The sequence below is a fragment of the Pseudophryne corroboree genome, chromosome 4 (genome assembly GCF_028390025.1).
Source record: "Pseudophryne corroboree isolate aPseCor3 chromosome 4, aPseCor3.hap2, whole genome shotgun sequence".
Lineage (NCBI taxonomy): Eukaryota > Metazoa > Chordata > Amphibia > Anura > Myobatrachidae > Pseudophryne > Pseudophryne corroboree.
The window spans coordinates 653,479,613-653,493,219 of record NC_086447.1 but is presented as its reverse complement, the minus strand read 5'-3'; the positions used below and the strand labels follow the sequence as shown (position 1 = coordinate 653,493,219).

General features: G+C 47.7%; 1 protein-coding gene across 1 annotated transcript in view; it reads left to right on the top strand.

Moving 5' to 3' along the window:
• EGLN1 (egl-9 family hypoxia inducible factor 1) overlaps nucleotides 1-13,607 on the top strand; it is a 125,734-nt gene that overhangs the window by 25,561 nt on the left and 86,566 nt on the right. The window contains exon 2 of the mRNA XM_063917777.1: nucleotides 10,693-10,812. Within this exon, the coding sequence (XP_063773847.1) occupies nucleotides 10,693-10,812 (120 nt within the window). The remainder of the gene's footprint in view (nucleotides 1-10,692; nucleotides 10,813-13,607) is intronic.

Genomic DNA, 13,607 nt, shown 5'->3' with positions numbered 1-13,607 from the left:
AAAAACAAAACACCTTATTCTGCCATTCCCCATGGAGATCTATAGTGATAGCGATAAAGTTTATATGAATTTTCACACATGAGCTCCATGACAACGGGAGCCTGTAAGTGTGGTTAGAAAGTGACCTTCATGCACAAGTTATCTAATAGTTAGGCCAGTCTCCGTAACATAGTAAATGGCCATGTTAAGTGAATGTATGTTTGCTTTTCCTCCTTTTATGCTGGGTACAGGGATGCAGTCAATTTACCTACAATCAAAATCCCAACAACCATTGACCAACGGTCAAAATACCGACATTTAAAATACTGACAAGGTCAAAATACTGACATCTAAAATGTCGCCAGGTGAAAAAGTCAATTCGGTTTCAATTAAAAAATCATGATGAACTAAGTGTTCATACTTTACCATCCCAGTGGTCCTGGTGGGGGAATATAATAGTTGCCGTGCCCGAAGCATGGTGAACACAGCCATACACTTATACGTTGTCCATGTCAACCTATATCGACATACACACCAAAAAACAATGAAAACTCGCGTCTACTTTTTGACCTGACGACATTTTAAATGTCGGGATTTTGACAGTCTGTCAATGGTTGTTGGGATTTTGATTGTAGGTATTTCATACTGATCCCTGGGTACACACTAGACTAAATGCAAACAGCGCAATACTCGTCCCAATTTCCCTTCATCCCCAGAACAATCAATATAGTGCATACACAATGTGCAATCCTTCAAACAAGGGCCCCTATTTATCAAGAAGTACTAAGTGAAGTGGTAAATACAGTTTTCTTTTATGTCCTAGAGGATGCTGGAGTCCATATTAGTACCATGGGGTATAGACTGGTCCACCAGGAGCCATTGGCACTTTAAGAGTTTAATAGTGTGGGCTGGCTCCTCCCTCTTTGCCACTCCTACCAGACTCTGTTTATAAAATGTGCCCAGAGGAGCCGGTCACAGCTAGGGGAGCTATACAGAGCTTCTTTAGTAAAAGGTTTTTTTACAGTTTGTTTTACAGGGAGGCTGCTGGCAACAGCCTCCCTGCATCGAGGGACTGAGTGGGGGAGCAGTGTCTGCCCTGCGGGGTCTGAGCCACTGTCTCCGCTGACTGGACATTGAGCTCCAGAGGGGATAGATCGCTCCCCGCCACAGGGGAACACTCACCCCTGCAGCATGCCGCCACCCCCTTGCAGAGCTGAAGTGTGGCGAGTGAGTCATCAAGCGGGGAGCCGATATGAATATTGCGGCTACAGGGTAGGGAGCGCAGTACTGACTGCGCTCCGGGTGGCTCAGCGGTACATGGTGCGGCGCCTTGAGCCGGCGCCTTAACCCTACACTGACCAGAAAGCCTGTTGGGGTCCTCTGATCTCAGCCAGCAGAAAATCCTCAGGCCAGTATAATCTTGGAAGAGCGGGAAGACAGCGCCATTAAGGGGGCAGAGCTTCTCGGAGCAGACCCAGCAGCGTTCAGCGCCATTTTCCTGCCTGCAGACACGCTGCCTGTGAAGAGCAGTCCCTCCAGACCAACTCCAGCTATCTGTACGTTACCAGGGGGTTGTAGAAGGGAGGGGAGTATGTGTATAGACTGTGTCCCTTATTAAGGGACACAGTCTGCGCTGGTTAAGGGTCTCCCTATACCTGTATAGCGCTGTGAGTGGGTTGGCTCCAATCTGTGTCTCTACCTTTTTTTTTTTTTTTTTTTTTTTGGGGGGGGGGGGGGAGAGACTCTGTCTGCCCTTTACCCTGTGTGTATGTGGCATGTGCAAGCAACCATGTCTATGGACTCTGTCTCATATGCTGCAGGGGATATATCTTCTCAGGAAGATCCCATCCCATGTAATCAGGATTGCACTGTGGTAGCGCAGATCCCAGCTAGGGAACCGGAGTGGTTAGCCTCTCTAAGGGGGGCTATTTCTCAGATTTCTGAAAGGGTTGCAAGGACTGAGCATGTAACTCGGGTATTGCAGTCCTCTGTGGCAGTATGGTCCGATACCGCTCCCCCGGGGCCCCCTGTCATACATTCTCACAAATGTGCTCTTGCCCAAATTACGCAGGATGATAGATACCGATTCTGACACAGCAGACGGTGATGGGGATGTGTCAAGGAGTATGGCATCACTTGCTAAGGGGGTGCAGTTGATGATTGAGGCCATGCGGGATGTGTTAAATATTTCTGACACACCTCCTGAGCAGGTTGAGGAGGCTTTTTTCACAGACTGTAAGAAAGCCCCTCTCACCTACCCTGCTTCTAAGGAATTAAATGCCATTTTTGAAAAGGCCTGGGAAAACCCGGAGAAAAAAATTCCAGATCCCTAAAAGGGTTCTGGTTGCTTTTCCCTTCTCGGTGGCTGATAGAAAAAAAATGGGAGTCCCCGCCTATAGTTAACGCCTCTGTTTCCAGTCTGTCAAAACAACTGGTTTTGCCTGTCCCGGGATCTTCTGCATTGAAAGACCCAGCGGATCGCAAGGTGGATGCTACGCTCAAATCCATATATACGGCTTCAGGGGTGATACTGCGGCCTACTATTGCCTGTGCATGGATTTCAAAAGCAATAGCAAAGTGATCAATCACTCTGCAGGAGGACTTGACTACGATGGATAAAGGTGACGTTGATTTGTTTTTACGTAACACACAGGATTCTGCAGGGTTTCTGGTGGAATCCATGAAGGATCTGGGTTCCATGGCTGCTGGAATCTCCTCCATGTCTGTCTCGGCTTGCAGGGGTCTCTGGCTGCGCCAATAGTCTGCGGACGTGGAATCCAGGAAAAGTGTGGAGAGCCTACCCTATACAGGTCAGGCTCTGTTTGGGGAGGCACTAGATGCGTGGATTGCCACAGCTACAGCGGGTAAGTCTCCATTTTGCCCCTCAGCTGCACCGGCTACGAAGAAGCTTTTTTTTTTTTCTCTCTCCCAACACGTCGCAGTCCTTTCGGCCCAGTAGGACTAGAAAGAGCAATCCCTCTCTCACCTTCCTGAGAGGTGGTCGTACCAAATCCAAAAAGCCTGCTCCCGCAGGTTCCCAGGACCAGAAGTTTGCTTCTGGTGCCCCAAAGTCCTCAGCATGACGGTGGACCGCACAGCCTGGAAGTAGGTTAGGTGGGAGCGAGACTGGCATTTCAGCCACGTCTTGGTGTCGTCCGGCCTGGATACAGGATATTGTGTCCCGAGGGGAACAGGCTGGAGTTTCAAACTCTTCCACCGCACCAATTCTTCAAATCAGGCTTGCCGACTTTGCTGGCAGACAGAGCTATTTTACTGGATGCTATCCGAAAATTGGTATTGTCAGAGGTCATTGTTCCAGTTCCACCTCATCAGTTGAACAAAGGTTACTATTCGAACCTTTTTGTGGTACCGAAGCTGGATGGTTCGGTCAGGCCAGTTCTGAACTTGAAATCATTGAACCCTTATCTCAGAGACTTCAAATTCAAAATGGAGTCTCTGCGAGCGGTTATCTCAGGACTGACTGAGGGGGAGTTCCTGGTGTCCCTGGACATCAAGGATGCGTACCTCCACATTCCCATTTGGTTGCCGCATCGGGCTGATCTCAGGTTTGCACTGTTAGACGATCGCTATCAGTTTCAGGCTCTGCCATTCAGTCTCTCCACAGCACCGAGGATCTTCACCAAGGTGATGGCAGAGATGATGGTTCTCCGCAAGCAGAGGGTGAACATAATTCTGTATCTGGACGACCTGCTGATCAAGGCATCGTCCAGGGAGAAGTTGTTAAGATCCATTGCTCTCACGACGCATCCGTTTAAGGAGCACGGTTGGATCCTGAACCTTCCAAAGTCTCATCTGGAGCCGACAAGGAGGCTGTCTTCCCAGGGGATGATCCTCGACACGGAGGTGCAGAGGGTGTTTCTACCAGTGGAGAAAGTTTTGGTGATTCAAACAATAGTCCGGGATGTCTTGAAGCCGGCCTGGGTATCGGTTCATCAGTGCATCCGCCTTCTGGGGAAGAAGGTTGCCTCCTACGAGGCTCTGAAGTATGGAAGGTTTCATGCTGGGTCCTTTCAGCTGGATCTCTTGGACCGGTGGTCGGGATCTCACCTACATATGCACCAGAGGAGATACGTCTGTCGCCACAGGTAGTGGCGGTGGACGCACTAGTAATGCCATGGGTGTTCACGTCCTTGTAGGTGTTCCCTCCACTTCCTCTTATCCCAAGAGTTCTACAACTTGTAAAAAGAACAAGGGTTCTGGCAATCCTCATTGCTCCGGACTGGCCAAGGAGGACTTGCTGGATCTACTGCTGGAAGATCCAAGGCCTCTGCCTCTTCGGGAGGATCTTCTGCTACAGGGGCTGTTCGCTTATCAAGACTTACCATGGCTATGTTTGACGGCATGGCGGTTGAGCGCCAGATCTTAGCTCGGAAGGGTATTCTGAGCGAGGTTATTCCTACCCTGATACAGGCTAGGAAGGGGGTAACGTCTAAACATTACCATTGCATTTAGGAAAAAATGTGTCTTGGTGTGAATCCAAGAAGTTTCCTACAGTGGAGTTTCAACTTGAACGGTTTCTTCTTTTCCTGCAAGCAGGTGTGGATTTAGGCCTGAGATTGGGCTCCATCAAGGTCCAGATTTCGGCTTTATCCATTTTCTTCCAGAAACAATTGGCTGTCTTCCCTGAGGTTCAGACCTTTTTGAAAGGGGTTTTGCACATCCAGCCCCGTTTTGTGTCGCCAACTGCATCATGGGATCTTGATGTGGTGTTGCAGTTCTTGCAATCGGATTGGTTTGAGCCTCTACAGGAGGCTGAAATCAAGTTTCTCACATGGAAAGAGAACTTTGTTGGCCTTGGCTTCTGCTCGACGTGTGTCGGAATTGGGGGCTTTGTCCTGTAAAAGTCCCTATCTGGTCTTCCATGAATATAGGGCGGTACTCAGGACTCGTCCACAGTTCCTTCCTAAGGTTGTGTCTGCTTTTCATATCAACCAACCTATTGTGGTGCCAGTGGCTACTAACTCCTCAATTGCATCAAAGGCCTTGGATGTTGTGAGGACTTTGAAGATTTATGTGAAGAGGACTGCTCTTCTCAGGGAATCTGACTCTGTTTGTCCTCTATGATCCCAAGAAAATTGGGCTTATCAGCAGTCGCTTTCCTGCTGGATCAGTTTCACCATCCAGCATGCCTATTCTACGGCAGGATTGCGGTGTCCAAAATCAGTTAAGGCCCACTCTACTCGTAAAGTGGGTTCTTCCTGGGCGGCTGCCCGTGGTGTCTTGGCCTTACAGCTTTGCCGAGCAGCTACTTGATCTGGTTTGAACACGTTTGCTAAGTTTTACAAGTTCGATACTTTGGCCTCTGACCTCCACTTTGGTCAGGCAGTTCTGTAAGAGCCTGCGCACTTTCCCTCCCATTCTGGGAGCTTTGGTACATCCCCATAGTACTAATATGGACCCCAGCATCTTCTAGGATGTAAGGGAAAATAGGATTTTAATTACCTACCGGTAAATCCTTTTCTCGGAGTCCGTAGAGGATGCTGGGCGCCCGCCCAGCGCTTCTTTATCCTGCAGTGGTTATTTGGTTCAGTACTTTCTGGTTCCTAGGTAAGTTCTGTGTTCGTTCCTGTTTTCAGTACTGTTTCAGCTGTTGCTGAGTTCTCTGGCCTGTTGGCTGGATTTGCCTTGTTGTGTGAGCTGGTATGAATCTCGCCCCTATCTGTGTATTTCCTTCTCGAAGTATGTCGTCTCCTTGGGCACAGTTTCTAGACTGAGTCTAGTGGAAGGGGCATAGAGGGAGGATCCAGCCCACACTGTTAAACTCTTAAAGTCCCAATGGCTCCTGGTGGACCCATCTATATCCCATGGTACTAATATGGACCCAGGCATCCTCTACGGACTACGAGAAAAGGATTTACCGGTAGGTAATTTAAAATCCTATTTTCACTCGCCGTGGTATAGTGGCATCGCACTCTTCTATTTAAGAAGAGCTTATGCCACTGTGAGCGAATGCTGTATTTGCAGCGTCATCGCTGATGTTTACCTTACATCAGCGCTGATGAATGTACTGTGTACCCGGATCGGCCTCCTACCGCGCATGCGCAGGTTTATGCTAATTCCCGGCACATGTGCGGAAGTAATTTCCGGGTGCGGTGGCCATTTTTGTTTACTCGTCTCTATAGCAACCCAGCAGGCGTGATGCATGGCTGGATTGCTGCGGGACGGGGGAGTCGGAGCGAAGGATGGACAACGCTGCAGCGGAGTCCTGTCTCTGTAGCATCCCGGCTGCTGTGATGCATGCCGGGATTGCTACAGGAGGGGGGGAGCTGGACGGACTCTTCTGCAGCGATGTCCTAACGTCTGCTCGGAGCAGGCGCGGCTAGTATAGGTAAGCAAGCGCTATTTCAGAAATAGCGCTCGTTGTTAAATCCACTTTATTGTGCAGCAGTATAGGGAAAATGAAAGGCTAATAGCGCTGCTAGTTAGCAGCACTATTCACCTTGATAAATAGCAATTGGTCCCATTTACCACCTAAAACGAGTTTCCAGCAAAAAAACTAGTTGATAAATTGGGGCCAAGGAATCTTGGTGAAAAACGACCTCTCTGTTTCTACTAATGTGAGGATGAAACAGATTATCCCTAGGAAAATTAGAGGGAACACCAGATGCTCCTGTACTACATGCAGATACATAAGTGGGGACACTTTCCACCATCCACACAGTGGATAGAAATATGTAATTCCGTATCATCTGACATGTGAGAGCATGTATGTTATTTACCAAATAACTTATCCATGCGGACTTTCCTATATAGGGAAAACTCAATGCAAATTTAAAGACCACATGGCAGCTCATCGTTAGTCTATCAAATTGGCACTAGAAACTGGTCAGAGCGAGCAACCGGTGGCCCGCCGTTTCTTATACCCCTTTTACACTCGCACTCCCGGGTCACTCCCGGGATGCTTCCCGGGATGCATTCCCGGGACTGACCCCTTTCACACTGCACTAAGACCTGGGATCGACCCGGGACAGCCCCATTCACACTGATCCCGGGATATCCCTGCAAATGCATATGTATGTAATTAGAAATGGCCTTTTTCTGGCACACATAGGTGAGGTCACACTAGTCAACAAAGGGAGGGGTGAAGAAGAATCAACATAACCTGTTTGGCGAATTAAATTTTTTTATTTCACCTTTGATATTTGGTTTCATTTTTTATGATTTCCCCCCCCAAAAAAACACATTGCCAGCAACTGTGTATATATGGAGAAACAATGTAGAAAACACTGAAAACATGGTCTACTGTTACGCACATTTGGCTATGTTATGCATAGATTTGCAATCAAGTTTTGATTGGCATAAAATAAAAAAAAACACTGGTAGGCTTGTAGAAACAACACCATAAACTACAGTGTCCCTGCAATATATTATTACTGTGTCAAAAATAAATAAAAAGTGCTTTAATGTAGACACTATACAAAACAGAACAGAACATAGAAAAACAATTAAAGAATGCACAAACAGTTGTGCATAAACACTGACCACACTGTGGTTATTTAACAACAAAAGAACTTTCACTGTGTTTCAGGGCAAATTGCGCAATACAGTAAACTGAGGTTTGCGCGCTAGATGGTGCAGTATTTGGGGCATAGTATGGGCCAGGATTAAATGAGGAAAAACCCTGCTCAGGGTATTGTGAGTTGTGGTGTTGGGTTGGTGCTCTTGAGGTATTGCTCAAAGAACGCCATGTTCATTTGGTGCAATTCCCTGTGACGTTCACACTGCTCTCTACTCATGCGTTCCTGCATTGTCATGACTTGGGTAAGAAATGAATCATGCATTTGGCGTTCTGCCTCTAGAAACCTGTCGAGCCTTGCATCCTCCTGTGCGGACATTGCAGCGTCCATCTCTCGGAGTTGGTCAACAATGACATTTGACATGGCTTTAGCCACTTGCTCCGCTTTGCTCACTTTCTTCCTTCTAGGCGGTACGTTGTAAACTGTGAAGAGAAGAAATACAAAATGAGCGACTAGCTACTCTGGGTGTGTAGCGCTGTGTGTACTTTGTACCCCCAGCGTGGCGTTTGTACACAAAGTCCGTACACGGTACGGGACTCTGTACGCAAACGGTGTACAAAGGCCGCAGCGGCTTCAGGTTAAAGTGTATTGAAGGTATAGCTTTTCATTCCTGTATATAAATCAGCTTTATCAATTGTAAACATGTACTTACTGTTTTTCTGCAAAGTTGGGGTGACTGTGACGACGCTTTGTACAGTCCCACTGTCACTGGTCTGAGCATCCACGACCTCTTCAATGGTTGCAGTTATGCTGTCGTCGTTTCTAGATGTGTTAATGGACGGGTGGGAGGATATGTCGCTGTCCTCGGGTGTGTCGTCAATTAACAACGGTGATGACGGGCAGACGTCACTGCTTGTCTGTGTCTTTTCTGGAGTGCCTTCTGTAGCAGTGTATTGTGAACTGGAAGACACTCACCGGACTGCAGAGAGCTGTGTGTCCAAAGATATTTGCACAGATGTCATAGTACTGCCAGTCGATACGGCCAAACCTGCTCTTTCTCCGGTTGTTGTCATGCACTTTCATGAAATGCTTTTTAAGAGTTTTCATTTTGTTGATCACTTGCTGCTGTGTGCGGATGATTCCTCTGGCTTCCAGCATCTTGGAGATGTTTTTATAAATCACTGCATCTTTAACTGTGCCTGTGATCTGCCTCATAATTTCCTCCTCTCCCCTAATGCTCAGCAACTCTCTCACCTCCTGGTCTGTCCAAGTAGCCATGCTGCCTTCCTCAAACGCTTCCTGGACGCTCCCCTGGGCTCTGAAAGATGACATCATCTTTTTCTTAACTGCAGTGACCGATACACCATGGGTGGGTTATTGACCTGTTTTGGTTTTCCAGAGGTACTGATAGCCCCTTTTTCTTTTTCTGCACACCAGTTCTGCAGATATTGACAGGAGACACGCTTTTGGATCAGGCATCCATATTTAATTCAGGCACCTCCGTTGGATCATCTTATGTTGGATATATACAGGAGATATAGATATATATAGTGTGTGTGTATTTTGGCAGGGAGCCTCCTCCTTCTTCCTTTCACCCTCTTCCTCAGTCCGTGATGGCAATCTGACCTCGGGAAGCCAGCCTGAAAAAGTCCAGTGATGGGCCGCACCCGGGAAGGACCCATTTCCAATATTCCCGGGTGCAACCTGGCATTGCCATTTGAAAGCTGTATAAAGGCCCATACACACTGGGCGATTTTGAGCTGAAAGCAGCTCACTTTTGGTGTTTTGAGCTGCTTTAAGCCGCCCAGTGTGTATGCCCTAACGAGCGGTGAGCGCTGATGCACGCTCCCGCTTCATCGCTGGCGGCCGCCGTTCATCTACTGGTATTACCAGTAGATGAACGGCGGGGGAGAGCGGCTTTCCATAGCGTCCTGCTATGGAAAGCCGCTCACCCATGCTGACATCTCTGGGCAGCATGAAAAAGCGCTCGGTGTATATGCACTGAGCGCTTTTCAGGCCAGCGATCATCGCTGTTCATACACGCTGGCCAAAAACGGTCAGTGTATATGAACCTTAAGTCTTCTGATGTGTACTGGCGATCTGTTATGGTCCGGTGCTAAGAGAACTCAGCCCGATTGCAGGTGGTTCTGGTGAGTAGCCGGCCTTACTGGAGTTTGTCTTTCGATGTTTTAAATGTACATATTTACCTTTTGCATTAGGGTGGACATATAATATTAAGAACATGCCCATGGTTTAGTCTTTTGATACACAAATAAGCAGAAAGAAGCTGAAACCAGCATCCTTAATTAAATGAAATACAGATTATCTGCAAGGGCTGTAAGCAATGAGGTTTCACTGAGTTTTCCTGGAGTACAGATCAGTGTGTAGATTTGTAATTGTTTTTATTAATTCTGAAGCAGAAACAATACAGTAGACAAAAGACATGATAAATATGACACGGACCACATTCTAGCATACATGCATCAAGCAGATAGGTCAGTGTTTACAATAAGAAAGAACAAGTATACAAAAGTCGGTGTCCCCCGTTCAGACTGTGCAAAGGATGTAGCCCACCTGCATACCACCACAGATAGTGAGGTTTAATGGGAACAACCCACAATGTGGCAGCCCCTGACACTCTACACTGTGGCTGGAAAAGGGACTGCTCTAGGTCCACAGTCTGGGCTTAGTAGATGATTCTGATTAAATTCCACAATATGCAGCCTCTCCAAGGCCAGTCTCCGATTAGGAAAAAATACTCCATAATAACCCCCAATGTGATGGAAGTGGTCTGACAGTCTGGATTAGCCAAAGCCTATCACATTAACTATAACATTTTTATTGGTCCTGGACCACCATCCCAGGGCATCCCTGCAAGTGCCCCTAGGCACCCTGTTTGGGAACCATTGGCATATATTAAAAGCAGGAGACCATAGATGGTAACAGATTAAAAGTCTACTTATGAAGCTGATGTCTCTTGTGCACTACTAAAGTAAATACTGTATTACAAGAAGAAATCTAAAAATCAGCTTGCTCTGTCGTTGCTAGTCCAGATGATGAGTGCTGCATAGAAGCTCCAGTTATCAGACGTCCTCACTTCAGACCTGGAACTCTGCAGCTTTGCACATTGAAGTGGCATCTTTCAGCAGGAGTTAACAGCTGAAGCAAAGCATAAAAGATTATGGTAAACTGTATGAGAAGGCTTCACGGTAATAAGCGTTTTGTTTCTTTGCAGGCGATGGTGGCTTGTTACCCGGGCAAAGGAACTGGCTATGTGCGACATGTTGACAACCCTAATGCAGATGGAAGATGTGTTACTTGTATATACTATTTGAATGCTAACTGGGATGCAAAGGTATGTTTGATGCATGCTACTTCTAATGACTTGTACCTTAATTTTTCTTAATGTTGTTGAGATCTACTGTGTTTTTAGTGTGTGTGTGGTGGAGTTTTTTTTTGTTTTTGTTTTTTTAGGCCACGTGTGTGTGTGTGTGTGTGTGTATATATTTGTGTGTGTGTGTATATAAATTTCTCATACGTCCTAGAGGATGCTGGGGACCACATCAAGACCATGGGGTATAGACTAGATCCGCAGGAGACATGGGCACTCTTAAAACTTTTCATTGGGTGCGAACTGGCTCCTCCCTCTATGCCCCTCCTCCCAGACCTCAGTTTTAGAAATGTGCCCAGGCAGACTGGATGCACTCTGAGGAGCTCTACTGAGTTTCTCTGAAAAGACTTATGTTAGGTTTTTTATTTTCAGGGAGAACTGCTGGCAACAGACTCCCTGCTTCGTGGGACTGAGGGGGCAGAAGCAGAACCAACTTCCTAAAGAGTTTCATGGCTCTGCTTCTGGCTGACAAGACACCATTAGCTCCTGAAGGGTACTGAACGCTAGCCGTGTCTAGATGCTCACTCCCACAGCACGCCGTCACCCCTCTCGCAGAGCCAGAAGTCAGAAGACAGGCGAGTATGAGAAGAATGAGCTTCTATCAAGTAAGTGACGGCTGAGGTACGGCGCGGCTGGCAGGAGCGCAGCGCGCCATTGCTGCACACACACACAGGCACTGCATGGTGCAGGGCGCGGGGGGGGGGGGCGCCCTGGGCAGCAAGAAATATACCTCAAACTGGCTAAAAGGGGGCATAAGATGCCGCTGGCACAGCCCTACCCCCGCCAGTATAAATATCATGCTGTATGCTGAGTGTAAGGACACGCCATTGCGGGGGCGGAGCTTCTTCCTCAGGCAGACCGCACATTACTCAGCGCCATTTTCTCTGTCTCCTCAGGCTGCAGAGAACACGCTGGTCCTCTCCTCCACTTCTGACAAGTACAGGGTGCTATTAAAGGGGGGCACAAAGCGATTGTGGTGCAATTAATAGTGTGAATTACTGTTTTTTAAAAGCGCTGTTTGGCTGTGGGCATTCTGTGTTCACAGGCATAGCATACTGGCGCTAGGATTGTGAACTGGCTGCTCCTATACTGTGTCCCTCTGACAGATTTTGCCGGCAGACGGCAAAATGGAAATGACATTGAAATCCATTTGTTACCAATGGTATGCTGCTCAGGCCCACTATTGCCTGCGCATGGGTGAGTCGCGCTATTGAAAAATGGTCAGAATGCGTGTCATCAGAGATTGACACGACTGATAAAGATGAGATACTCCTTAAGTTAGGGAATATTAAGGACGCTGCCGCCTACATGCTGGAAGCAATGAAGGATATTGGACTCTTGAGTTCACAAGCCGCTACCATGGCAGTATCGGCTAGGCGGGCGCTGTGGATTCGCCAGTGGAACGCGGATGCAGATTCCAAAAGAAACATGGAGGCGCTCCCATATAAAGGTGAGGCCTTATTTGGCGATGGCCTGGATGCGTTAGTCTCGGCGGCTACTGCAGGTAAGTCAACATTTTTGCCCTCTGCGCCGGCAAAAAAAAGACCTATCACCCACAAATGCAGTTCTTTCGGCCCAATAAATACAAAAAGACGAGAGGTTCCCCTTTCTTTGCAGGTAGGGGAAGAGGAAGGGGAAAGAAGCCCACAGCGGCTCCAGGTTACCAAGAGCAGAAATCTACCCCTACTTCTGCCAAATCCTCAGCATGACGCTGGAGCTCCCTTGCGGGAGGCCGCTCGGGTGGGGACACGTCTCAAACTCTTCAGCCAGGGTTGGATTCGGTCTGGCCTGGATCCCTGGGTGTTGCAAACAGTATCCCAGGGATACAAACTGGAGTTTCAAGTTGTTCCTCCATGCCGATTTTTCAAATCGACCTTGCCAGTTTCTCCGCCAGAAAGAGAGGCAGTAACAGTGGCAATCCAAAAATTATGTCAAGACCAGGTCATAGTCCTGGTACCGTTGTCACAACAAGGGCGGAGTTTTTATTCAAGCCTCTTTGTTGTTCCGAAGCCGGACGGCTCGGTCAGACCGATCCTAAATCTAAAAGACCTGAATTGCTTCCTTCAAGATGGAATCACTTCGGGCGGTGATTGCCAGTGTGGAGGAGTGGGACTATTTGGTGTCGGTGGACATAAAGGATGCTTACCTGCATGTTCCCATTTATCCTCCTCACCAGGCTTATCTGAGATTCGCTGTTCAGGATTGCCATTACCAGTTCCAGACGTTACCTTTCGGTCTCTACACTGTGCCGAGGGTATTCACGAAGGTGATGGCGGAGATGATGGTCCTCCTTCGTCAGAAAGGAGTCAATATAATTCCTTATCTGGATGATCTCCTGATAAAGGCGAGATCCAGGGAGCAGTTGTTACAAAACATATCACTCTCTGTCAATACTCCAACAACACGGGTGGATCATAAATTACCCAAAGTCACAATTTGAACAGACGACAAGGTTGTCTTTCCTCCGCATGATTCTGGACACAGAATTTCAGAGTATTTCTTCCGCTGGAAAAGGCTCTGGAAATCCAGAAAATGGTAAAACAGATATTGAAACCATTGAGTGTGTCGATCCATCAGTGCATGCGGTTGTTGGGGAAGATGGTGGCAGCCTGCGAGGCCATACAGTTTGGCAGGTTCCATGCCAGAGTATTTCAGTGGGACCTGTTGGACAAGTGGTCGGGGTCACACCTACACATGCACCGAAAGATAATCCTGTCGACAAAAACCAGGATTTCGCTCCTGTGGTGGTTGCACAGCTC